This window comes from Pinus tabuliformis, chromosome 6 (genome assembly GCF_031772625.1).
Source record: "Pinus tabuliformis cultivar Carrire ecotype Pingquan chromosome 6, CPIR1, whole genome shotgun sequence".
Taxonomy (NCBI): domain Eukaryota; kingdom Viridiplantae; phylum Streptophyta; class Pinopsida; order Pinales; family Pinaceae; genus Pinus; species Pinus tabuliformis.
In genome coordinates, this window is record NC_142292.1 from 34104251 (window position 1) to 34129215 (window position 24965).

Below are 24965 nucleotides of genomic sequence, written 5' to 3' on the forward strand. Positions count from 1 at the left end.
TGGGTGCAACATAATGATAAGTGCAACATAGTGTAATGAAGCGCAACATAAGTATGTTTGGTGCAGCATGATGGATGCAACATAGTAATTATTTGGTGCAACTCTGTGATGGAGCAACACAGGGATGAGAGCAACTCAGTGATTGTGTGCGGCACAATCACGGGTACAACATGATGATGAGTTGCAACACAGTGATGGGTGCAGCATGGTGGTGGAATCACCTTGGAGGATCAGTTGAAGCAGTTTGCCTTCACCTGAGTTCAGATCAGCTACCTCATGTGTGATCTTATTAGAGAAGATCTCTGCTCTTATTATGACAAATCAAAATGTTGACTTCTGATGTATATGTACTATCTCTCTCTCTGCTGAACTATTGAAGAACATAAGAAGAATTAATCAAGGGTTTCCCCACATTAGGGTTTGTGCCTGGCTATCGCCACATCTTATGTCCTCTTGTCTTGGCTTGTTTTCTGCGATTTATGTTTATGTTCTATCTACATTTTACTATCATGCTAAATGTGATTGCTAATCTGGAATTGATATTGAGCTAATATGGAAAATTGAAGTAAATTTTCTCTCAGCATAGAACATACCTAAAATTAACACTTGTCCATTCTTACCAGAGTTGTGTCCACTTCCCTGTCCAACAACAACAACCATCACGATCTCCAACAATGCCACCAACCCTCGTCGATTTTCTTCGACACTGTCCTAGCTATTGCCGGAGCTCGTCTTGCACCGTCGCCGTAACTCCATGCAATCGTTGGCAACAAGCTTTGTAGCTGCTCGTAGGTCACAACCATCCTATTGCTGCCGTTTACAATTTCCCACATCATTGCCCATGAAAGTGTAACTACGTTTTGTATTTACAAATGTAATTTTGATCTTTGTACTTGTCAAGAAAAAGAAATATTATTTTTGTAAATTATAAGAATGAGTTTCTTGCTCATTCCATAGGTCTAGGAATGTCAAAGACCTGTGTACAGAGCTCTTCTTGAGCATATATGTAATGTATAAAAGTCTATAAAATTGTGTCTAACAACCCTCCAATAATGACCAGCACAATCCTCTTCATGTCGGCTAGCAATTGAATTACATGTAAGTCATGTTGGCTCACATAAGCTGACACATCCCTTCGTTGGTTCATGTCGCCTAAATATGGAGACATAACAACTATAAATACCTAGCTAGGGTATTCACAAATCACATATGCAGAACTTGAATTTCTCTGATATTTTCGGATGAGATTACAGTGTTTGAGGACAACAGATAAGGTATAGGAAACTCGGTTGCCTTTTGCACCTTCGTGGGTAATCACAGAAGCAACATTACAGTCTCAACGTACTTGCAAAGAGGAGGACAGTCTCTATCTTGGCCTCTTGATGATCACAGTCTTCAACATAGTCATACAACACATAGTCACTGTGTAATATAGTCTCGACATACCTGTGATGGAGAGACACAATCCTAGCACACTTGTAAAGAAAGTTTACGTGACATCTCAGTCAAAGTCTCGAGATAGCTACAATGAGAAGATTTCGGTGATCAAACAAAGACATACTATTTCTCAACATTTTGAATGCAGTCATAATTGAACACAGTCACAATGAATCTCAGTGATCCCATCTCGATGTAACTGTGATAAATAAATCTCATAGTAACGTGCATTGGCACGGTTTGAATGAAGTCATGATCTCAATGAAAACGTAGTTTCAGAATGCAGAGATGATCTCAATAAAGAAACAATGAAGATCTCAGTAGCTATGTGACAATGGAGGTGCAACAATGATCTCGTTGTTATAATGTATATCTCAGTGAAAATGCAGTGATGATGATTTCGATGAAGCAACAATGATGATGATGATCTTAGCAGCAATGAAGAAGAGGATTGGTGTCTTGGTCTTGGAGTGGCATAGTATGTCACAGGTCATGGTCTTGGTATTCGCCAATTGGAATCTCTATAAGAAGAATTTTGTGTGGGTTTTTCCTCTCAAAGAGGGAGAGGTTTTGGCCCTGGCAGAAAGCCAACATTTTGTGTTCATGTCTCTTTGTTATGGTAGCTATTTGATGAATTAAAGAAGACATTAACATTAAAGAATATGCTAATAAGCTATGTATTAAATACCTCACAAATAGTTATCATGCTAAGAAGAATCTCATTAACTACATGCCCTAGATTCTTCAACATGGGATCGAAGCTATGGTTACAATTAAAGGAAGGGCAGAAAAGAGACATTTCAAGGATCAAGTTTCTAGCAGGACATCAAAGCAAGCTGAAGGACATCAAGATCTGCATTAAAGAAACAAACCCTAATCTTGATCAAACCCTAGCAATCTACAACAATAATCTACATCAACAAGGGTTTTTGTCTATGCAATCAAGGAGACAGTCTACAACAACAAGAACTTGTGTCTCCATAGTCATCATCAAAAGGCCACCAAGACCCTCATCAAGATGTCTACAAAACAAGATAGCTCGAAGGATTTCAAAATGAAGATCACATCAGCTTGGAGAAAGTTGAAACCCTAGAAGCAATCCTGATCTACAAAAGAAGGCAAAGCATATTGAAGAAGAAAAAGCATTGTCATCATCTTCAAGGTTATAAAAGCAAGGATCATTTCCTTGCCCTAGAAGAAAATCATCGAAGGAAAGCAACAAAGCATCCCCATTAAAATGGAGCAACCTTTTCCATTGAATAAAGGCTTTCTATCAAAGAGAAGATCATCCAAGAGGAAAACTCCAATACATCTTCTCCAACATGCATCAAAGTGATCAAGTAGAAGAGTTCATCTTCACTTGTCAAGTAAGTATCTTCCATAATCAAGTTTGGTTAATTGACTTCATGATTGCAAGGAGATTTATGGGTTGGATAGGTCATCAAATGTCCTTGTATGAAATTAGGACGATTGTCATAATCCTCATAGATAAAAGAAGTTCGTGAACGTATCAAGAAAAAGGTCTCCTTTGAATTCATGGGAAGGAGCTCTTAAGGTCCTCTCATCCCTACGTAGCAAGAAAAGAGACATAAAAGAGATATATGAAATGCAGTGAAGAAGGTCATATCACTTAGACTTGGTTGAAGGTATCAAAGAATGAAGGAATATCTTCATGAGATCTGAATTGAGAGATTTGGGAAAGATGATAAGAAGACAATCATCATTGTTCTAATTGATAAGCAAGACAAAACAATGCTATGGAAAGATTGTGAAAATAAGTTCATATTGCCGGAAAGATGGAGGAAGTTGAAGAAAAGGGCCAAGGAAAGAGGGAGCAACAAATCTCCACTATGATTAGATGGCCTCCCTCACAAAAAAGGTCCTATCTATTGATTTTGGGTAGTATCGGATGTGCTCTAGCCCCGAAACCTTGTGGAGGGGCTAGAACGCATGAGATCTCCAAGACCCAAATATTGTTTGGAGAAATTCCACCTGGATTGAAAGTTAATAAAAATAATTAATATTTTTAATGGGTTTCCAAGTTTAAACTTATGAAAATAAAAATATTAATGGGTATTAATAAGCATATGGTTGAGAAGCTTCTAAGAAACGAAGATCAAGTCTATTTTAATCTTAGCAGTTGATTAGAGACTTAATCTCGGCTGTTGATACATTAACAGGAAAAGTATAAGAGAAGACTTGAGAGTCATTTGGAGATACACCGGGCAAAGACTCAATATCCCGAGGGAAATCAGTTGTCAAAGAGAAAGATTTTGATTTCAGAGGGAGAGTGGTAAGGTGAAGGAAGAGGAGGGTTTCAGCACCAGTCGGGGATTGAGGAGGAAGTGACGTAGTGCCTCAGAGAGAAAGAGCAGAGGGAGAGATCTGACACAGTGGAGGTTAAGGGTTCAGAGTGACGCAGTGTAGGCTAAGGGGTCTCAGTGATGCAGTGTTGCAGTGACGCACTGGAGGCTAAGGGGTATCAGGGTGGTTAGAATCTCTCCTAGCTGAGGAGGAAAATTATCTCGAGTGTTTTCTTGAAGGTTTCTTTATGTACTCCAAATTATTCTTTGTAAAGAGATTGTTGCTAAAGAATAATAATAAACTCTCATCTGCTGCACCGATTTTCCTGCATTGGGTTTTTCCAGGGACAATTGTCCAAAAATAACTGTGTTGATGTGATTGATTCTTGTGCTTGTATATCACTGTTATTTTTCTCTATGCTATTATGTGATAACTGCAATAGAATTTATTTTAATGTTTGCTGAAGGGTTTTGTAAACAACTTATTGTGAGAAATAAGTAGGAGAAATAAATCAGTTACTGCAGTAGAATTTCGTGTTAGAAATTTTCACATGGTATCAGAGCAGAGATTAGGCATCCATGGGAAATAAGTCCAAATGTACCCCCTAGGAAAAGGTACCCGTAGTATTTCAAACAGAAGTAGGGGATCGACTTCGAGCAACCAATGTGCTGCATGTGCCGGGATTGGGGATGAACTTACTCTCTGTATCTCAGCTTCAAAACAAGGGCTATGATGTTTTCTTCATTAAGGAGAAAGTATATGTCAAATGCCTGAGTTGGAAAAAGAAGGTCTAGATCAATGTTTTACGACTCCGACTCCGACTCCGACTCCGAAACGGTAATGACTCGGCCGGCTCGATTTCAATGACTCGGTCGTTGTAAAAAATACATTAAATATTTTTTTTTTTTTATTAAAAAACATAATTTTAAATATTTTAAACATAATTTTAAAGATTTTCATTCATGTTTCCAAACACACAACATTATAATATAGATGGAAGACAACATATGATCAAAGTAGGCTCATGAACCAATCCACTATATCAAAATGGTACCCAATGGCAATACATAGTCAACTGTCATACATGATCAAAGACTCAAAACAAAATACAAATAACCAAGGAGGCTAGAAATGGCCTCTACAACAAAAGTAAACTGTGATGGTGACCAGACTGCAATACTAGTACTACTGGCTAGTAGCTACTGCCAGAGGAGCCAAGATCATCTCGACCAATCTCTGGATCATCATCATCAGAGTCAGACAAGGGGCCCCATGGCTCCTCATCATAGAAATAGCTTAGAGTGAGGAAAGATTTGGCATGTTTCTTTGGTTGTTAACCTTTCACCTTTTGATCTTGATTCAGTTCTAAGCCTCGCCCTAGATGAAGAGTGCAGAGGTGGTGTCACTGGGGCAGCTGATGAAAAAATTGTGTTTTTCTCCTTGGATTATGATACGGTATGCAATTGCTGCACTATAATCCATGCTATTGATATGCAGTTTGATCTCTCAGATTGCCATGTTTTCTGTAATAACAATTTTTTTAATGCTTGTTCCATTGGTGGCATAGGAAAAGTGTCTTACGTTAATTATCAAAACAGGGGTAAAAATTAGGCTTTAGAGTTCTAAGAATTAATTGGAGATTTTCAATCATGTGAAGGACAAATCTAACTCTTTGAATAGCGAAGTCTCAGATTGTTAAACTCTTTTGTTTTGAGTAAGGCTTTTTGCATATTATTACACTTTTACTGAAACGTTACTTTAGAACACTGCATTGGGGAAGATCTTAGGGGTTATTGGGTCTTTAATATCTACAGGGCCTGTCATCTACTCCTGAAGGCTGAAACATAGTGACTTTAATAAAATAATTATGGTGTTAGTATGTTCACACTTAGTATTTCACTAAAGCAAGGTAACAATCAAGTGCAATTTTCTCTGATAAACTGCATTAAACATTTGAAAAATTACCAAAAAAATGAATTTTTTCTAACTTTTTACGCTGCCCAGCCGTCCCAAGTGTGACTCGGCCGAGTCATAATGGACCCGGCCGGGTTGACCGAGTCACACATGACTCGGTCAACCGAACCGGTTAGGTGGCCGGGTCACTCCTCAGGTTTATGACTCGGTTCGACTCGGCCGAGTCGGTTTCGAATCGGCTGGCTTGTAAAACAGTGGTCTAGATTGGAGTCGGAAGTAATAGGCTGTATAGATTACTGCTAGAATCTCCAATGGCATTGATAGCCTGTAGTGGGGAAAAAGATTTGAATGAACTATGACATAGGAGGACGGGACACTTACACCATGGGGATCTAAGAATTCTCATCAGAACAATATCATGAGTTCCAAAATTGAGTACCGAACGAGATGATGTATGCAAAGGGTGCGCTCTAGGCAAGTACACCAAAGCAGCGTTTTTCAGAAGTAACAATAGGGCTAAGAGTGTTTTGGGATTAATACACTCAGATATCTGCGGACCCATGTCCACAAAAGCTCTTAGTGGTGTTGAATACTTCATCACCTTCATTGATGATCATTCCAGGAAGACTTGGATCTACTTTATAAAATCCAAGGATGAGGTTTTTGGTCGATTCAAAGAGTTCAAGGCTCTAGTGGAGAATCTAACAAGAAAGAAGATAAAAGTGTTGCGCTCAGACAATCATGGATAATACATTGACAAGGACTTCACTGATTTTTGCGCTAGGGAAGGCATCAAAAGAGAGTGGACAACTCCCTATAATCCGGTGTAGAATGGAGTGGCAGAAAGGAAGAACATGGCTATTGTGGAAGCAGCCAGGGCAATGCTGTATGATTAGGATATGGCCAAATTCCTATGGGAATAAGCATGCAACACGAACGTTTATGTCCAGAACAAGACTCCTCACATGGCATTAGGCAAAATTACTCCGAAATTGTCTTCACTGGGAAAACGCCAGAAGTGAGTCATTTTAGGATATTTGGGAGCTTGGCATATTGCCATATACTCAAAGAAAAGAGAGAAATTGGATCAAACTGTAGAAAAAGGATATCTTGTGGGATATAGCGAGAATGCTAAGGCATATAGAGTGTAACTAGGTTCAGTATTTAGAAATGTAATTTTGATCTTTGTACTCATCAAGAAAAAGAAATATTATTTTTGTAAATTATAAGAATGAGTTTCTTGCTCATTCCATAGGTTTACGAAAGTCAAAGAGTCAAAGACCTATGTAAAGAGCTCTTCTTGAGCATATATGTAATTTATACAAGTCTATAAAATGGTGTCTAACAACCCTCTAGTAATGACAAGCACAATCCTCTTCACTTCGGCCAACAATTGAATTAAATGTAAGTCATGTCGGCTCACATAAGATGACACATCCCTTTGTTGGTTCATGTCAGCTAAAGATGGAGACATAACAACTATAAATACCCAGCTAGGGTATCCGCAAATACAGGTGCAAAACTCGAACTTGTCTGAGATTTTTGGATGAGATTACAGTGTTTTAGGACAACGGATAAGGTACAGGAAACTCGTTTGCCTCTGCACCTTCGTGGGTAATCACAGAAGCAACATTATAGTCTTAGCGTGCTTGCGAAGAGGAGGACAGTCTCTGTCTCGGCGTCTTGATGATCACAATCTTCAACACAGTCATACAACATGCAGTCATTGTGTAATATAGTCTCAGCATACCTATGATGGAGAGATACGATCCCAGCACACTTGTAATGAAAGTTTACGTGACATCTCAGTCAAAGTCTCGGGATAGCTGTAATGAGAAGATTTCAGTGATCAAACAAAGACATACTATTTCTCAACATTCTAAACGCAGTCACAATGAATCTCAGTGTAATTGTGATAAACAGATCTCGCAGTAACACGCATTGGCACAATTTGAATGAAGTCATGATCTCAATGAAAACATAGTTTCGAAATGCAACGATGATCTCAATAAAGAAACAATGAAGATCTCAGTAACTATGTGATAATGGAAGTGAAGTGATGATCTCGTTGTTATAATGAATATCTCAGTGAAGATGCAGTGATGATGATCTTGATGAAGCAACAATGATGATGATGATCTCAATAGCAACGAAGAAGAGGATTGGTGTCTTGGTCTTGGAGTGGCATACTATGTCAAGCGTCATGGTCTTGGTATTCGTCAATTGGAATCTCTATAAGAAGAATTTTGTGCGGGTTTTCCTAGATTTTTGCCCTGGCAGAAAGCCAACATTTTGTGTTCTTGTCTCTTTGTTATGGTAGCTATTTGATGAATTAAAGAAGACACACTAACATTAAAGAATATGGTAATAAACTAAATGTTAAATACCTCACAAATAGTTATCATGCTAAGAAGAATCTCATTAACTCCATGCTGTAGATTCTTCAACAATCCTTGCAGCTGACGCCATTGTCTCCTGTGTAGCCGTCCACTAAATACTGTAGCCTTCGAATGCTCAGTAAATTTCGATTGCTATCTGCCACTCGCTAAACCAACTAAAGCAATACGCCTTACCTGTTGCCGCCTACAAGTTAGTTAAACATCAATTCTCTTGTACTTCCCGTCCATGCTATGCATATTTCATTGTTCGTGTCACAATCATTTTTTTGTTGCAGTACAATTATGCTGTCATTTCGTATCTAGCTGAAAAATCGAAATTCAGATGTGGCTTTCCCTAAGGTGGTTGAAAAATCGAAATTTGGACATGACTTTCCCTAAGGTGGCCATTGGGAAGGAAATTAAAAATTAACACAACTTTGGAATATTAACCTAACCTTAACTTCACTATAACATAAATTAAATAAATAAACAAATAGAATTTGGCTCGGAAATTCCATGTGAATATATTTATTAGAGGGAAAGTTGAACTTCAAGGGACCACCGTAGTTTTAAATTAAATTTGTAGAGTTATAAAGATTTGAGAAGTTTTCAAGTTATTATAATTTGAAAAAGCAAATCATCAACATTAAAAAGGGAAAAGTTTGATTTTTTAGTTAAAAGGTAATCACTCAAGTAAAAGGAAATTAGGAGAAAAAAAATGCAGAATAAAGAAGAGGAACAATTTAAATAAGTCCAAATTCAATTTAAAAGTTTCAATCAAAGTTATATAAAAAAGAGGGACAATTTAAATAAGTCGGAATTCAATTTAAAAGTTTTAAAAAAAGGGGGGTAAACTGAAACATTATTAAATTTTTTTAAACCAAAGTACAAGCTACAAAGAAAGGTATTAAAGTACAAAGTTATAAAGAAAGGTATTATTATAGAAGGAATTTTTTTAAGTAAAAAGTAAAAATAAGTAAAAATGAGTTCCACACAACAATCATCATTTTGGACTAAATGTCTGTTTTGTAAAACATGTTGAGCAATCTAGGGCATCTAGATCAGGGGATTTCTCTTACTTTGATAATTGCTTGTGATGTATTTTTACTTAATTAGCTTCTTCTTTCTCTTGATTATATTTACTGTTCTTATCATCAAACAACTACCAAATCATAAATAACAATGAGACAAGATGACACAAGATGTAAGCGATCAACTAGGGCCAAAACCTCTCCTCTTGAGAGGAAAACCCACAAGAACTCTTCTTATAGAATCTTCAAATGATGAATTGCAAGACCTAAGATCGTTGACAAAGTCTCCTCCAAGACCAAGTCAACCTTTCTCCTTGATGAGCTTTCTTTCCAACAATTAGCAATTTCGACACCAACTGTTTCTTTTGCAACTTCGACCCAACAGTTTCTTCTGCAACTTTGACCCAACAATTTTTTTCTACAATGTCGACCCAAAAATTTCTTCTGCAACTTTGACCCCAACAACTATCCAACACTTCGACTTGCCCAACAATTTTCCAGCACTTCAACTTGCCTAACAACTTTCTAGCACTTTGACTTGCCCAACAACTTTCTAGCACTTCGACTTGCCCAACAACTTTCCAGTAACTCGACTTTCCCAACAACTTTAGAAACCCTAACACAAGATTGAGTGAAACCCAAAAAGTTCGATCTTGCTTTTCTTCTTCTTATCCTTGATTTTTGTCCTTTTCTAGCTTCTTTCTTGAGGAGATCGAACTTTGTTGTGTGTCCAAATGAGGTTGAGTTCCTTCTTATATATAGGCTTTCCAAGGGTACGAATCACTTCCTTGAGGTTGACTTGATCTTTCATGTAGGTCGACTTTCTTGAGACACCATGACAAGGACCTGGACAGCCTTTGACTTTAATTTTACTCAAATAAATTTTTCTTTACAATATGCAACATGCCTAAAAGGGTCTTTCATACATGAATGGGTGCTTGACCTAAAAATAAATTTCTGTTTAGCATGAAACCCATGCCTCAAGAATGACAATAATAAATTTATTTTTCTCTTTACAATAAATATATAAAATCATGATTACATATGTCGTTATGAAGACCGAACCTAGTTACATATTTCAACACTCCCTCTTAACTAGGGAGATATTCATAATCCATACAATGTACTTGGACATTCTCAAACTGAAGAATTCTCATAAGAAGAGTCGGATTGGTAAGCCATCTCATAAGCTATCTTATTAGCTTATACCAGAGCATCTTGTCATACCAACCAATATTGTCACATAGCAAGGCCTTTACTAACAACTCTATCTCTTCACAAGATCATAGCACAATGCTGGCGAGACCAATCACTAACAGACACCATCATCATTGTCTCTGAAGGCACATACCTCGCCCGGGTGTCTACAGGGTATGTCCTTTTAGGACAATTCCTATCTTGGAATAACACATTCTCAAGGAATTTGCTCTTTGACTACTCTTATATTGGATTCCCTATCTCATTCTCAAAGAGTATCGAAATCAATCTCAGATGCTTACCCAATCCTCCATTCTTCACAATATGAAGGCAAGAATGATGTGTCTATCTCTCCCTCTCATCTAGGGAAAATATACTCATTCCTATAAAGGATTATACCCAAGCTCCCTCTTAACTAGGGACTTGTCCAAGCTCCCTCTTAACTAGAGACTTGTTTCCAACAACAACTCTCTACTCTTTGGTGGAGATCACGGTGTTGATTTTGGGTAGCATTGTATGTGCTCTAAGCCTCAACTTTTGCAAGAAGGCTTGGGCACATGTATTCCAAAGAACCCATAAATTGTTTTGGGAAATTCCACTGAGACAATTAAATTAAAATAATAAATATTTTTAATGGGGTTCCTAAGTCTAAACTTAGGAAAATTAAAATATTAATAGGTATTAATCTAATTGTGGGTGAATCTTCTAGATAAAGACAAAGCTCAAGTCAAAACGATCTGAGACTTTGATGAAGAGTTAATCTAGAGTCTAGACTATTGGTTGTCCAACAAGAAGATATAAGAAGGGGCTTGAGGGTCATTTGGAAAACACACCAAGAGAGATGAAGAAATCGATTTTCTGAAATGAGAAGTTCTCACAAGGAAAATTCGATTGAGGAGATTTCTTGCAGTTGAGCGGTAGGGATAGCAGCTTCCAGAGAGAGAGATTCTGAATTGGAGAATCATCAACAGAGAGAGGTAGAGAGTGATCCAGCAACTCTCACGCAGAGGCTGACGCTGGGCCACGAAGAGGCAGCATAGAGGGAGAGAGAGAAAGTCGAAAATCAGAGCAGTGACTCAGTTTCAGTAGTCGGAAGCCTGGGTGTGAGATTGGGAGGCTAAAAGTAGTGATGCTGGGGTACTGATCGATTCCCTAGTTGGGTGATGTTGTGCCTGAGAGGGTTTTCGTTGGGACAATGTAGAGGCAGCGCAACGCTTGCCAGGGGCACCTTATCCAGTAGCCGAAACAACCGAAACTTTTTATCAGTGATGGTGTGAGGTAATCTCACAAAGCTTCTGCCAACATTTCTCTCTCTATAACTGAATAACCCTGTGAGGTATTCAACGATGTATTCCAATTTTGCTACTGCTTAATAATAATAAACCCTCAAAATTGCTGCACCGATTTTCTCGCATTGGGTTTTTCCAGGGACATTTGTCCAAAAGCAACAGTGTCCTATGTGTTTGTATTTCCTTTCTCAGTTTCTATGTGTCAAAATCATATTTAATTTGGTGTAGGCCGCTTTACTAATTTACTTCAATATTTCAAGAAGAAATCTGAAATGAGTTTGTAATGTAATTTACAATCTAGGTGAAGCAGATTTAGCTGATTGCAGTAGGATTCCAAAGATTGTTAGATCTAGGATTTTTCACATGGTATCAGATCGTTTGATGTGAAACAAGAAGAGCAGATCTAGCACTGAAGCAAGGGCCAACTTGCTGCAGCAAGCAACAGTTCGAATCCCCTGAGGGATTGTGCAATTCTATCTAGGAGGGCTATATTTTCAAGGTTGTCTCTCTTTGAGTGAGTCAACAGAAAGGTAAGACTGCTGGATCGAGAATTTGCCAAGGCAGAGGGAGCCACGCAGAGCTAGAGGGACGCAATTTTTGCAAGCTAAGTGTTGGGCATAAAAGTCTTTGGAAGAAGGAAGCAGATCACATAGTGACGGAATACTTCCTCAGTGATTTCTTGCTGAGGAAGTCAATATTTCTCATTTGTTGAGCAACAGAGGAGCAACAGACTTACTAGCTCCATCACGGAGTGCATAAGCCAGCCTAGAAGTTATGCAGTAGGGGGAAAGAGGGAGTTGTTTGACAATTTTAAGAGGATATGGCACCCAGTGGCTTGAGGGATTATGATAGTTCGGACGAAGCATCCAACTACGTCATCTAAAAGGGTAGAATGTCTTTCCTTCTAGATGAGAATGCCCTCAAGACATATGTCGATAGTGTGGTAGCTGAACCTGCGACGCAGATCCGTTGAAGAAGTACAAGGCTATGATGGCAAAGGCCAAGAGGATTATCCTAGATGCAGTCAAGGATCACGTGGTGTGCCTCGTTGCTAGCAGAGCAATTGTTAAGGAGATGTGAGATGCCTTGGCCACGTTATATCAGGGATCTTTTAAGAAGTGGTTGTACTTGGAACAGAAGCTGAGATTTGCTCAGATGCAGAAGGGAGAACGTGTGGATCCATTCCTCACAAAGTTGAAGGAGTCCCGTGATGAGTTTTCAGCTACGGGGCATACACCTCAGGAATCAGAGTTAGTGAGACTGACCCTCAATTCTGTCTGAGATGAGTGGCAAGTCTTTGTCCAGAGTATACTGGGCAAAGAAACATTGCCCAATTGGGATGAGATGTGGGCAGCTCTAAAATAAGAGGAGCTGAGGAGAGACATGGTCAAGGTCAAACTTGACGGAAGCAGTAGCAGCAATGGGCGGGTCAAAGCCCAAGGAGGAGGAGGAGAATGCAGCCCTTGCATCAAAGGGGCAATAGGGGCAACAAAGACGAAAGAAAGACGTCTCCAAGGCGAAGTGTTTCTGATGTGTCGAGATGGGCCACTATGCATCCTAGTGTCCTTTGAAGAAAAAGGACAAGGATGAGAAGCACGATCCTAAGGTTGTAGCCACAAAGATCAAATAAGAGGAGGATTTCACCATGACAGCCAAGATACCTCGAGGAGGGAGGTGGGCTGATTTAGAACTGTAGTTTGATAGAGCTACAGATGGGCATGATCCTTGAGGAACCCACCTCTTGGATCATCACCTTGCTACGGGAGCCCATGATCAGAAGTAGCAGGATGGAGTTTTCAGTTGGTGCCATGGAGTGGTGGAGCGACAGATGCAGTAGTTAGCAGTGCCAGAACTTGAGCAACGCAGAGCAGAGAGGCAACAGTGCGTGGAGGCACAATACAAAGCTTCAGCAACGCAGTGGCTTCAGAAGACAGCATGGCACTAGCAGCAGTCAGGCTTTCAGCACCGAGGTGTATCCATTGGATACGTGTCCAATTTTGAGTGTTTTCAGTTGCTTCTCTCAGCAACTGAGTTGCAGTACGGATGTAGTGTTAGTAGTGGCAGTGCTAGTAGCATAACAGATGCAACATTTGAGAGGGAGCTGTAGTACATATGTAGCATTAGTAGTGACAGTGTCAAAGGCAACAGTATAATAGCAGCAACAACACAGTTGTTGGTGGAAAACATGTCAGACATCAACAACGGAGAGGGTAGCATCGAATGTGCTCTAAGCCTCAAATTTTGCAGGAAGGCTTTGGCACATGTATTCCAAAGAACCCAAAAACCGTTTTGGGAAATTCCACCCAGAGACGATTATATTAAAATAATTAATATTTTTAATGGGGTTCCTAAGTCTAAACTTAGGAAAATTAAAATATTAATGGGTATTAATCTAATTGTGGGTGAATCTTCTAGATAATGACAAAGATCAAGTCAAAACGATCTGAGCCTTTGATTATGAGTTAATCTAGGCCGTTGGTTATCTGACATGAGGATATAAGAAGGGGCTTGAGGGTCATTTGGAAAACACCCCAAGAGAGATCAAGAAATCATTCTTCTGGAATCTCTTGCACGATACAGTTTTGGGCATTCATATTGATCATACCTGATTGTCACTATTCGTGACATATTGGAAAATTGTTCTCGATAACTTGTTTTATTTAGTATATGTTTAATTTTTAACCAGACGTTCATCAAGATTTTGCTTCCACATGATAAAAATTTCACGGTTCGATGTTCGAACACAATTTGAAGTAGCAAAACCCTAGGATCAAGAGCTCTGATACAAAATGTTATGTATCTAGATCAAAATAACGTAGAATCATAAGAAAATATAGATCAACGACTTAATAATAACTCACTCTGAGGGGGAAACCTCCTTCTACATCACATAAATAAACAATTATTGGATGATTCAGATGACAAGACCTCCTTGGGCCTACATAATTATAGGAGTCTAAAAGGTAAAACTATAATTAGGGGCCACATAACAATAATAATGTAAGGGCACAACAATAACAATAGTGGGCTTCTATGGGGCACAATAATAACAATATAGAGACTACATTGGTATTATAGGGACCTGACATCTAGGGTTTGAGATCTGGCTCAATGAGAAAGTATAAAAGAAACCTAAGAGAGGTGAAAAGTGTGCAGCTACAAGAATTTTGGAGCACAGGTTTGTGGGTTGAGCGTACAAAAGCAACAACAATACTTGTTTGTGGAGGAGGTTGAGGGTGTGCTGCGTGGTGGAGATCAAGACTTGTGAGGTTGAGTTCTAGCAGGCAGACCTTGAGTTTGGGGAGGCCATGAGGTTTTATGCCAGATTCGGGACGAGGCAAAATTGGTACAGGTGGGCTGAATTGTGAAAAACAACCAGCACATGTCCAAGCCAAATTTCTAAGGGTGCCCAGTTGCCAGGTTCCACTGTTGTGTTTTCCGCGTATTCTGTGTAGGTTGATTTCCTTGTTAAAGGAGGCCCTAAATTTCCTGAGTAATAGAAAGTGAAGAGAATTTGTTGGACATAATTTTCTGTTGTGTTTTGTGATTGATTTTCCATTTATTTTCCACTATAAATTTTATTTAAAGTTGAAATACCAATGTATTTATTTTCAACAGTCTTTAGAAAAAGATCTTATTGGGGGAAATAATATCTGGGTATAAAATAAATTTCTTGGAAAATCAAATGAGATTTGGTATTTGAAAATTGACATGTGACTTAGGAAACGTTGGAATAGATAGAATTTTATAACTTGAATTAGGGATTTGAGGGGTATGTGCAAAATTTAAGTAAATTCAAAAATCAAGGACTAGAAAGCTTGAAGAAAGATTGTGGATAGGAAGAAAATCGCAAAGAATCTTGAATATTGTCCTAATGAATAATGGGAAATGGAATTGTCTACGCCTTGCTTGAGTTAATGATAATTGTATAAAGGCTTGGTATCAACAACATGAACTATTCTTTTGTCAAATAAATCCTATATCGAATCCCATTGATTTAGTTGTTTAAAAGCTTGTGTTCAAAACAAACTCTATATTGATTCAATTGTATAAAGGCTTGTGATTAACAATTGGTGCTAATATTTTATTCAAACAAACCTTATCTCAACAAACCATGGTATTCAATTGTATAAGTGTTTGTGATCAAGAGCTGGTGCTAATTTTAACCGATGGGAATGATGTCGAGACTCGAGTGGCTCAACCTGGAAGAGGCGAAAACCATGGCAGGGAAAGCTAAAATCACATGCTGAACAGACACCATGTGGACCAGACTCTAGGGTTTATTTTTTTTGCTCTCTGCCGAATTTTTGGGGTCGAATTTGAACAAATCCATGGATTTTATTCCCCTGTGAGGTTCACATTTAAGTTTGAATTTGAAGCTGGTTTGAGATTCATTGATTCTAAGCCGAATTAATTCAAATAAGCTTTGAAATTGGCCGGATTTCGAATTTCAAGGAAAAAATCCTTCAAATGCGGTGACTTAAGATCTAACTAATCTATGCATTTGTTATTTCTCCAGTATTCAGTGATATATGCGGCAGCTGAAAATTTGGGTAGCCATATTGGTTCATGTAGACATAGTATACACTGCAAGTGTTGTTTTGCACGTTTAATTTCCTGCAAAATTTAAACTCATTGTTCTTTGTGTAGAGATTTAATTATAATTATAAGCACCAGATGTTTCTTGCCAGTTCTAGAATGTTGTGTCTGTAAGGAATGCATCATTACTTGATTTTTCTTGTTTCCTGTAGAAATAACGTACACTCCAATTAGTGTTTTGCATATTTAATTTCTTGCAAGGTTTGAACTCATGATTCTGTGGAAAGATTTTTAATTATAATTATAAAGCGCAGATATTTCTTGCTAGTTCTAGAATGTTGTGTAAATACTAAATAGGGAATGTGTCATTACTTGATTTCTCTTGTTTAGGGTGAAGTTGACATTCATTTTTCAAATGGGCAGGCCAGATACTCGCCATATTTTTGTTGACATTGGGTTGGGATTCTATGCGGAGTTTACATGGTCTGAAGCCTTGCAGTTTATATCCACAAAGGAAAAGGCACTTTCCAGGTTCAATTGCTCTCTCTCTCTCTTATTGACAAACATTTAGTGTTTTTGGTACACATCTAAACATGCAAGCACAGACATATGCGTGTTGATAAAGAGATAACATATACATGGTTTGTTCTCAAATATAAATGGAAATAATCTGAATGCTAAAATTGATATGTTTGATACTAAGGTGTCCAATATCAAACACAAATATCCTCCCCAAACACCCTACATCATTTGATTCAATAAATTAAATCCATGAACCAAAGGGTAGTGTAAATGAAAGCCTTATTTTCTTGTTAACCCCTAGATTGCACTGGACAACTAGAGGGTTAATTCCAGCTTGATTTTGTTAGACTGTTGGGTTGATGTTTATGTTCAGGGTTTTCTATGGTTCAGCAACTAGTTTGAGTTTCATGAGGTTTTGAGGAGTTGCTCTCCTTAGTTCAAATCAGGTAAGGGCATGATACAGAGTACTTCACTCCTGTAGGGCACTTTGCATTTCCTCCCACATAATCATATGAAATGAACTCATTTAGACTGAAGAACAAGACTGTATGCATTATTAACAGAAAACAATACACAAAAAAGAAAGGAACTGCAGATCAAGTGCTCAATCTTTGGTCATACTCCAGACCTTGGGGACATTTCACATATAACAGATTCTAAATCTCTGTAGCAGAGATCAAAGACTCCATTATCCAACCTCTTGCAGCAAAATCTTGCACCCTAGTGCAAAGCCTCACTAGGGAAGACAAGTGCCCAACAAACAGTAGTATTACCACTGTCACCTCAATGATAACTCCAGTTTCTTGCTCATTGAAGTTAGGACATTCAAGGGTTCATTTTAGATGTAGCATGAAATGCTGAGGAACTGGGTGATGACTAATGAAGGGGGTAGAGCTCATGCTAGGCTTTTGCCCTTGTGCTTACTATGTCCCAGCGATCTTTTGCATTTCTTTAATTGTATATGTGGCTTCATACGCTCGTATCATTCTTTCAGCTGCATCAACTTCCTAGGGCAAATTTTAGGGCCATGAAGAGATGAGGATTTAAAGTGTTAGTCCAATGACAAATGACAGTCAACCCAAAGTATGGATGTGGATAATAAGGGAAACATGGAATGTGGTAAGTACGGATTAACTTGGGCATGCTACTTCAATCATTGGCGTTTTTAGTGCCTACTGAGGAAAAGCCTCATGGGAGATCACATTGGACTTTGGGTGAAGGATAACATCCCAGGTGAAGCCTGGGAACAAGGGTACAATCAAGAGTGGTCAATCTTCCAACTTGGCTTGTGATCCATATTAGTAATGTCCCAAAAGATAATATGAAAGAACATGATTACAAAAATGGTTAAGTACCTTCCAATAGATGAGCCACCTTCCTCCAAGCAGCATGTCAGATGGGAGAGAGCATTGACCAAAGCATAAGTGGATAGCTCTCATGTAAAGCTCTCTATGGGCCATCATAGGGCTGTTGGCTAGCTAGCTGTCAAATGAGGAGAGAAACTGGTAACAAGCCCTACAAGAAGGGATTCCTCAATGGCAAAACCTTCACCAACAAGACCAAATATAACTTGAATAAAATACTTTAAATCCTTGCCATGGAACCAAGAGAAAAAACAAAACAAAAAAGTTGAGCACTTCCCAAACTAACAAAGGAAGAAGGAAGGGATGAAACCCTAAAATGTCTTACTTCCAGGTGGTAGAATTAGGCCTCAAATGGATTGATCTTGAAAGCTAGTAGAAGTCTTGAACTATCATAATAGATATTCGATGCACCAAGAATACCCCAAGAAAGAAAGAGCTCTAGGAATTAACAACAAAAACTTTCGTAGGCAGACCGAAAACAAATTGTGGTCTCAAATGGTATCCAATAACAACAAAAAATTAGAATGAGAGGGAAGCCTCTATTTATAGACGAGGTTTCTACATCCTTCTCATTGTTTATTATTGTTTCCATTCGTAAAGTCAGCATAGGAGAATTACAAAGTGACCTTGTCATGCACATGTGGAAGGAGACTAAGTTAAGCCATAGGTAAAACATGCCACATATGCATAAAAGCCTTCAAGATAGGGGGCCATTCCACATGGTGGAGGTAAGCCTCAAAGCATGGTATAGAAAGCATCCCAAACAAAGAATAAGCCAACGTCTAGCCTCCTAAGGTGGAATGGCCTTATAGAATGAGTGAATAAGGCCCTAAGAAGTGGATGACTCCCCAAATCATGCTCATATATCTTGAAGTGATCTATCCAAGGTATGACCATGTCCATATCTCAAGCAAAGTATGCCCATAGAAAGGTGGAGAATGACCCTCAAGGTCAATGTTAGTCATAAAATCTCTGCAATGGATAGCATTAAGTCCACAAATCATACATGTGAGGTCAACTGTCATATGAAAAAAAGAGATGTCTCAAACAGTGACAAAATAAGAGTGATGTAGGATCTTCAACATGGTATATTATGAAGAGACCGATGTGAGTGAAATTAATCCAAATGTTCCTTGGAGGATGTGACCAACATCTCGAGATATGTGACTTGCCTTGAAATATGTGAAATTGCTTTGGGAAACATGAAAATGTATGAGCTTGAAACGACCAAAAGTCGTATACGCAGCGGAAATATTAAAATACTTCGTAGACAAAGACATCCATCATAGGATAGTAATTGTAAATTGTATATTGTATAAAAGAATTGATGTAGGATGAGTATAAATAACAATGAGGGTCATGTATATATAGCCAGGTAAGTACCCTTTCACGAACAAGCATGTCTCTAAGACATGCCTTTTCATTATTAACTAACTAACCATTAGTTAATTTACTTATTATTTATTATTATATTTATATATTATTATATTTATTATTTATTATCTATTTTTATTTATTTGTTCATAACATTGCCTTCTCCTTCAAAAAGCTTTGTCCTCAAAGCTTGTTGAAGAAAGGCTTGATCTCTTTTCTGCTACGAATATCTTTTGCTTGATATCGTTTTCTGCTACGAATGCCTTCTTGTCTTGGAACAATCATCTTTTTGTTGATACTGAGAATGGATCAGACCATCCTAGATTAACCGTCTGTGGAATCTTCTGATTACTGGAATTTTGTAACAAATTGTTATCAATACACTGAATTGCGCTCACTTTAGTAATCTTTGTAACATAAGTTTGTTGTTTATGTTCTAAGTGATGCATATTTGTAGATTGATTAAGGTGTCTACTCTTGTGATTTGGATGTAGATAAGGAGTTTTTCTTGTATGAACTTCCTTTAATGTTTTTTATGACAGTTTCTTGATTGGCACCAGGCATTGTTGTTGTTGACTTAACTACTGAATCTTTATTTGGGGTGTCCTCTGTTTGAACGACAACATTTGAGTACGTTTTTACTTCAATAAGGTTTGGATTTGCCTGAACTGCGAGATTAGTGGTATTGATCTTTGTTTCTTCAATTTGGACTGCTACATTTGGAGATTTTGATCCTTCCTTTGCGACAAGTTCTTTGAACCTATTCGTCAATGACTTCTTATCGTCCTTAAGTTTTTTACTCTGTTTGAGTAGATTTTGATTATGATTTTTGAGACGTAAGAATTCCTCATTCTTTGAGTCAACTTTATTTTGGCCTTCACGCTTCTCATCTTTTAAACACTTGATCCAGGTGGATATTGGTGGCCACCCGCCAATTCCACTTGGACCCCCACCATTTCTTCTTCCAATTTTTCAATTTCCTTAATTATAGCACAATTTACTATTTTTAACAGTTTTTTCGGGTCCTAAACTTCCAGAGCTGTTTTGAGGCCCTAAACGACATTTTTTGGGAAGAAATCTACCGCTAGCAATTTTCTGTCTAAAATCGTCTTTTTCGTTGTAGTCCTTGGAGAGATCTTTCCAATGGGCTATCATGCGTGTCAAACAGAGATAATATGACCAAGTCGTGACCCTGGGAAGTTGGCTATCCAGCTCACCGCAACGGGGCCCATAAACTCTTGGTGTTACATCTCTTTGGGTTAGGGTTTTGGTTGTTTAGGGTTCGCTCTTATTGTTCAATAATAAAAAGGCCCTTGAGCCTCATTGAGTTGAGAGGCATGTAGCCGCCACATCTCTTCTTAGAGATAAGCTACCATTGCCCTAGCTGGTTTATTTCCATTTCTGTTTGTAAGCATATTTCAGTATTTTACATTAATAAAATGAAGTATTATTTTTGCTGCATCTCTGTGTTTATGGTTATCTCTGTAATTTGTTGCGTTCCTGTTTAAATCCGGATCAGTGGTATCAGAGTAGTTTGCTTTTCTTCTTTGTTTTTCTTTGCATCTACCCAATGAGGTCGAGATATAAGGAGTTAGGGCTTGAACTGCTCGAACCTTTGCAAGACCAGCCTCGCAAATCCCGACGCCTCCCATGGCGGATGAAAAGAAAGACGAGGGGGCAGGAGATCCTATCAAAATCTTGCTCTAAGAAGCCCTCGAGCGACAAAGGAATGTGATGATGGACAACTTTGCCTAGATCCTTCAACGACTACCCAGGGGCGACGCATCGGTTTCCAACAGCAACCCTGGAAACGCCACACCGTTTAAGGTACAAGTTAATTTTGAAATCCCCATATTTGAGGGTCAGATAGATGCAGATGTCATCGATAAATGGTTAAATGTGCTAGAGGGTTATTTTTCTGTTCATGATTTTTCCAGTCGAGAAAAGATTATTTTCGCTCTTCTCAAAGCAGCCCCCCACGTCAAGGATTGGTGGGAAACCTACTGCGAGCAGAAGGATGAAAGTATAGGCTCACTATTTTCAGTCGTACCCACTTGGAATTCATTCCGGGATGCCATTAAGGAGCAGTACTACCCTGTTGGAAGCTATGAGGATCAATACATAAAGTGGACCACACTGCGGCAAGGAAGGGACCAAGACGTGCCAGAGTTTACCAATATTTTCCATACCCTTCGCAGAAAGTTGGGTATCAAGGATACGAAGCGGCATTTGGTACTCAAATATCATGGCTGCCTACACAAGTACATCCAGGAAGAAATAGAATTCCTGAACATCTCCTCGCTCGGCACGGCATACCAATATGCCGTCAAGGTTGAGCAAAAGTTTAAATAGAAGAAGCGAGACTTTGGATCTGCGAATCCGAAATAAGGGAAATGTGCCCCCAAACTGCAGAACAAAGGACAAAGCCAAGGCGGGGCGGCCCAAGACAACCCGCCAAAGCTACAAGCAAAGAACAACGCCGCAAAGCCGAAAAAGGACACGGGAAAGTGGTGTGAGTTCCATAAGAGTTCCACTCACAACACAAGTGAGTGTCGGGCCAAGCAGTTACTGGTGGCTGAGCTAAAGGTTTCAGAATTAGATGCATGTTCCGACTTTGAGTCAGAACCCGATAAGAGGAATGACGAAGGGAAGTAGACTATTGATGCGGAGCCCAACGCCACCGTTGCCACCACGAAGATCCAGAAGGAGGAACCCGAAGATACAGAGGAGGAGGAGCGTCTCTTCCACTCCCAGATGTGGGTAAAGGGTTCCCCGCTACAGTTCATTGTCGACAGTGGGAGCCAAAAGAACTTCATTTTGGCAGAGGTCGTGAAGCGCCTGGGCTTACTGACCACAACACATCCACAACCGTACACCATCGGGTGGCTTCACCAAGGACGAGATCTTTGTGTGAGCCAACAGTGTCGCCTTCCATACAACATCAAGCCCTTCATGGATGAGGTATTGTGTGACATTGCTCCCCTTGAAGTTTGTGATGTATTATTAGGACAACCATACTTGTGGAAGCGACATGCTATGTATGAATCAAGGCCCCATGCTATTATTGTTACTTTGGGAAATAAGTTGTACAGGATACCAGAGGTAGCACTGCCTACCGCCATCTCTTTGGTTACTGCAAAACAATGCAGTAAGCTCATTTACAAAACCGGGAAATTTGTTTTCTTGATGATACGCCCTCAAGGAAAGAAGAAGACGGTGGCCACGACCTCCAGACAAGGCCCCTCCGCATGACAACTACAGATGGACAAGGTCGTGGAGGAGTATGAGGACATCTTCACCTCCCCCGCAGGGGTTCCTCTGCACTGTCAGGTTAAGCACGCCATTGATCTGATGCCAGGTGCGCCGCTGCCCAATGGACCAATCTATCGGCGCTCCGTTCTGGAGAACGATGAAATCAAGAGGCAGATTCATGAGCTGCTGCAAAAAGGTCACATCCGTTTGAGTTCATCGCCCTGTGGGAGCTCAATCGTGTTGGTACAGAAGAAGGATGGGACTTGGAGACTTTGTATTGACTATCGGGTGCTGAACAAGATCACTGTCCGTAATAGGTACCCAATCCCACGGATTGACGACCTCCTGGACCAACTGAAGGGGGAAAAATATTTTAGCAAGATCGATTTGAAGTCAGGATATCACGAGGTACCTATCGAACCCTCCAATGTGTGGAAGACTGCCTTCAAAGCCAAGGAGGGCCTTTTCGAATGGTTGGTTATGCCTTTCGGATTGACGAATGCTCCTGCAACCTTAATGAGGCTAATGGATGACATCTTGCGGCCATTCACCAACTCATTTGTAGTGGTATACTTGGATGACATCCTGATCTTCAGCCAGAGTTGGGAAGAGCACCTCCACCACATCTGACAGGTTCTCCAAACACTGCGGAAACACAAGTTATGTGCCAATTTGGAGAAATGCACTTTTGGCATGACCCAGGTTCAGTATCTGGGATACATTATTGATGAACAGGGGGTGCATGTGGATCTAACTAAGATCCAAGTCATTTGGGACTGGCCATCTCCAACCACTTTGACAGAGCTTCGCAGCTTTTTAGGCCTCGCCAACTTCTACCGCAGGTTCGTGTTGGGATTTTCTCATATCACTTGGCCCTTGAGTCAAGTCACCAAGGGAGGAGCGAAAGAAAAATTCTTTTGGTCTAAATCTCAATAGAAGGCATTCACAGAGTTGAAAGATCGCCTCTGCTCGGCACCGGTTCTTGCATTACTAGACTTGCAACAACCATTTGAGGTCGAGACAAATGCCTCTGACTATGCTATTGGGGCAGTTCTTACTCAACACGGGCATCCAGTGGCATACCACAATGAGACACTTTCAGACACAGTCCGAAAGTATCCCACTTATGACAAAGAGATGTATTCCATTGTGCAGGTCTGCCGACAATGGAAGCATTACATTTCGGGGAAGGAAATGGTCATCCACACAGACCATCGACCCATGCAGTTCATACAGACCCAAGGGAAATTGCAGAATGATCGCTATCAGAAGTGGTCCACATACCTGCAACTGTTCCATTTGAATATCAAGTATAAGAAGGGCAGCACCAATAATGTTGCAGATTGCCTCAGTCGACCACCGATCACGGCGTTAACCATCATGCTCAACTCTGGTGGGCACGAGACTTCTGTTTGGCCACTTCTCTACAAAAGCGGCCCGGAATTCGGCCACACATACCAGACACTCTTGGAGGGTCAGCATGTTCCAAATTTTCACCTCCAAGATGCCCTGTTATGCCACTTGGGTCACCTCTGTGTTCCTTCAAGCGAGTGTGCCAAGATGATTTGGGAAGCACACTACAGTCAGGCTGTTGGGCATTTCGGGGTCGAAAAACGGTGGCAGTACTGCAAAAGTATTTCTATTGGCCGAATCTTCGACAGGATGTCGGGAAGTACATCAGATCATGCACTGCCTGCACCATTGCCAAACCGACCATCAAGAAGCAAGGCCTCTATGCCCTGCTGCCTACCACTAGTCGACCTTGGGAATCCATCTCCATGGATTACATGTCAGGCCTTCCTTCCACTAAGCTGTTGAAATTTGGTACCGGAGGACAGGTGGTTCCCTTAGGCTTTGATCTTTGGCCTAGGGAAAAGTGTCCAAAAGAATTTAATTTTTCTCCAAAATTGACTTTATAATTTTATAAAGTTAAATCTAATTTAAAAGTGACTTTAAGTGATAAAGTTACTAAGTCTAATTTTAAAGTAAATGAAAAATTAGAAAGGAAAAGTGACTTTGGAAATAAATGACTAAGTGGGTCTTTATTAAAGTGGGGTGAATTAAAAAATAGAAAGTGAGATTTAAATGAGCATTTAATCTCAACCATTGATCTAAATCTATTTCAGCCATTGGATTTAGAGATCACCCAAAAGTCACTTGGATCACCCAAAAGTCACTTGGAGTTATATTAAAGGAGGAAAAGGAGGAAAAGGTCTTTCATTCTTTCATGAGCAGATTGGGAGAAGGAGAGCAAGAGAGCAAGAGAGATTTCTGAGCAGGGAGGAGAAGGAGACAGCAGCTTGGCACACATTCCAAGGCAGCAGTTGAGCAGATTTGTACAGCTGATTCAGCGCATAGTGAAAG

General features: G+C 39.6%; 1 protein-coding gene across 2 annotated transcripts in view; it reads left to right on the forward strand.

Moving 5' to 3' along the window:
• Positions 1–24965, forward strand: part of LOC149257082 (Prefoldin chaperone subunit family protein) — a 287168-nt gene that overhangs the window by 177790 nt on the left and 84413 nt on the right. Inside the window, exon 4 of one of the 2 annotated variants that reach the window (XM_089413581.1) lies at positions 16480–16620. In XM_089413581.1, coding sequence (XP_089269707.1) covers positions 16480–16620 — 141 coding nt within the window. The remainder of the gene's footprint in view (positions 1–16479; positions 16621–24965) is intronic. The other variant, XM_089413586.1, reaches the window with a different exon arrangement.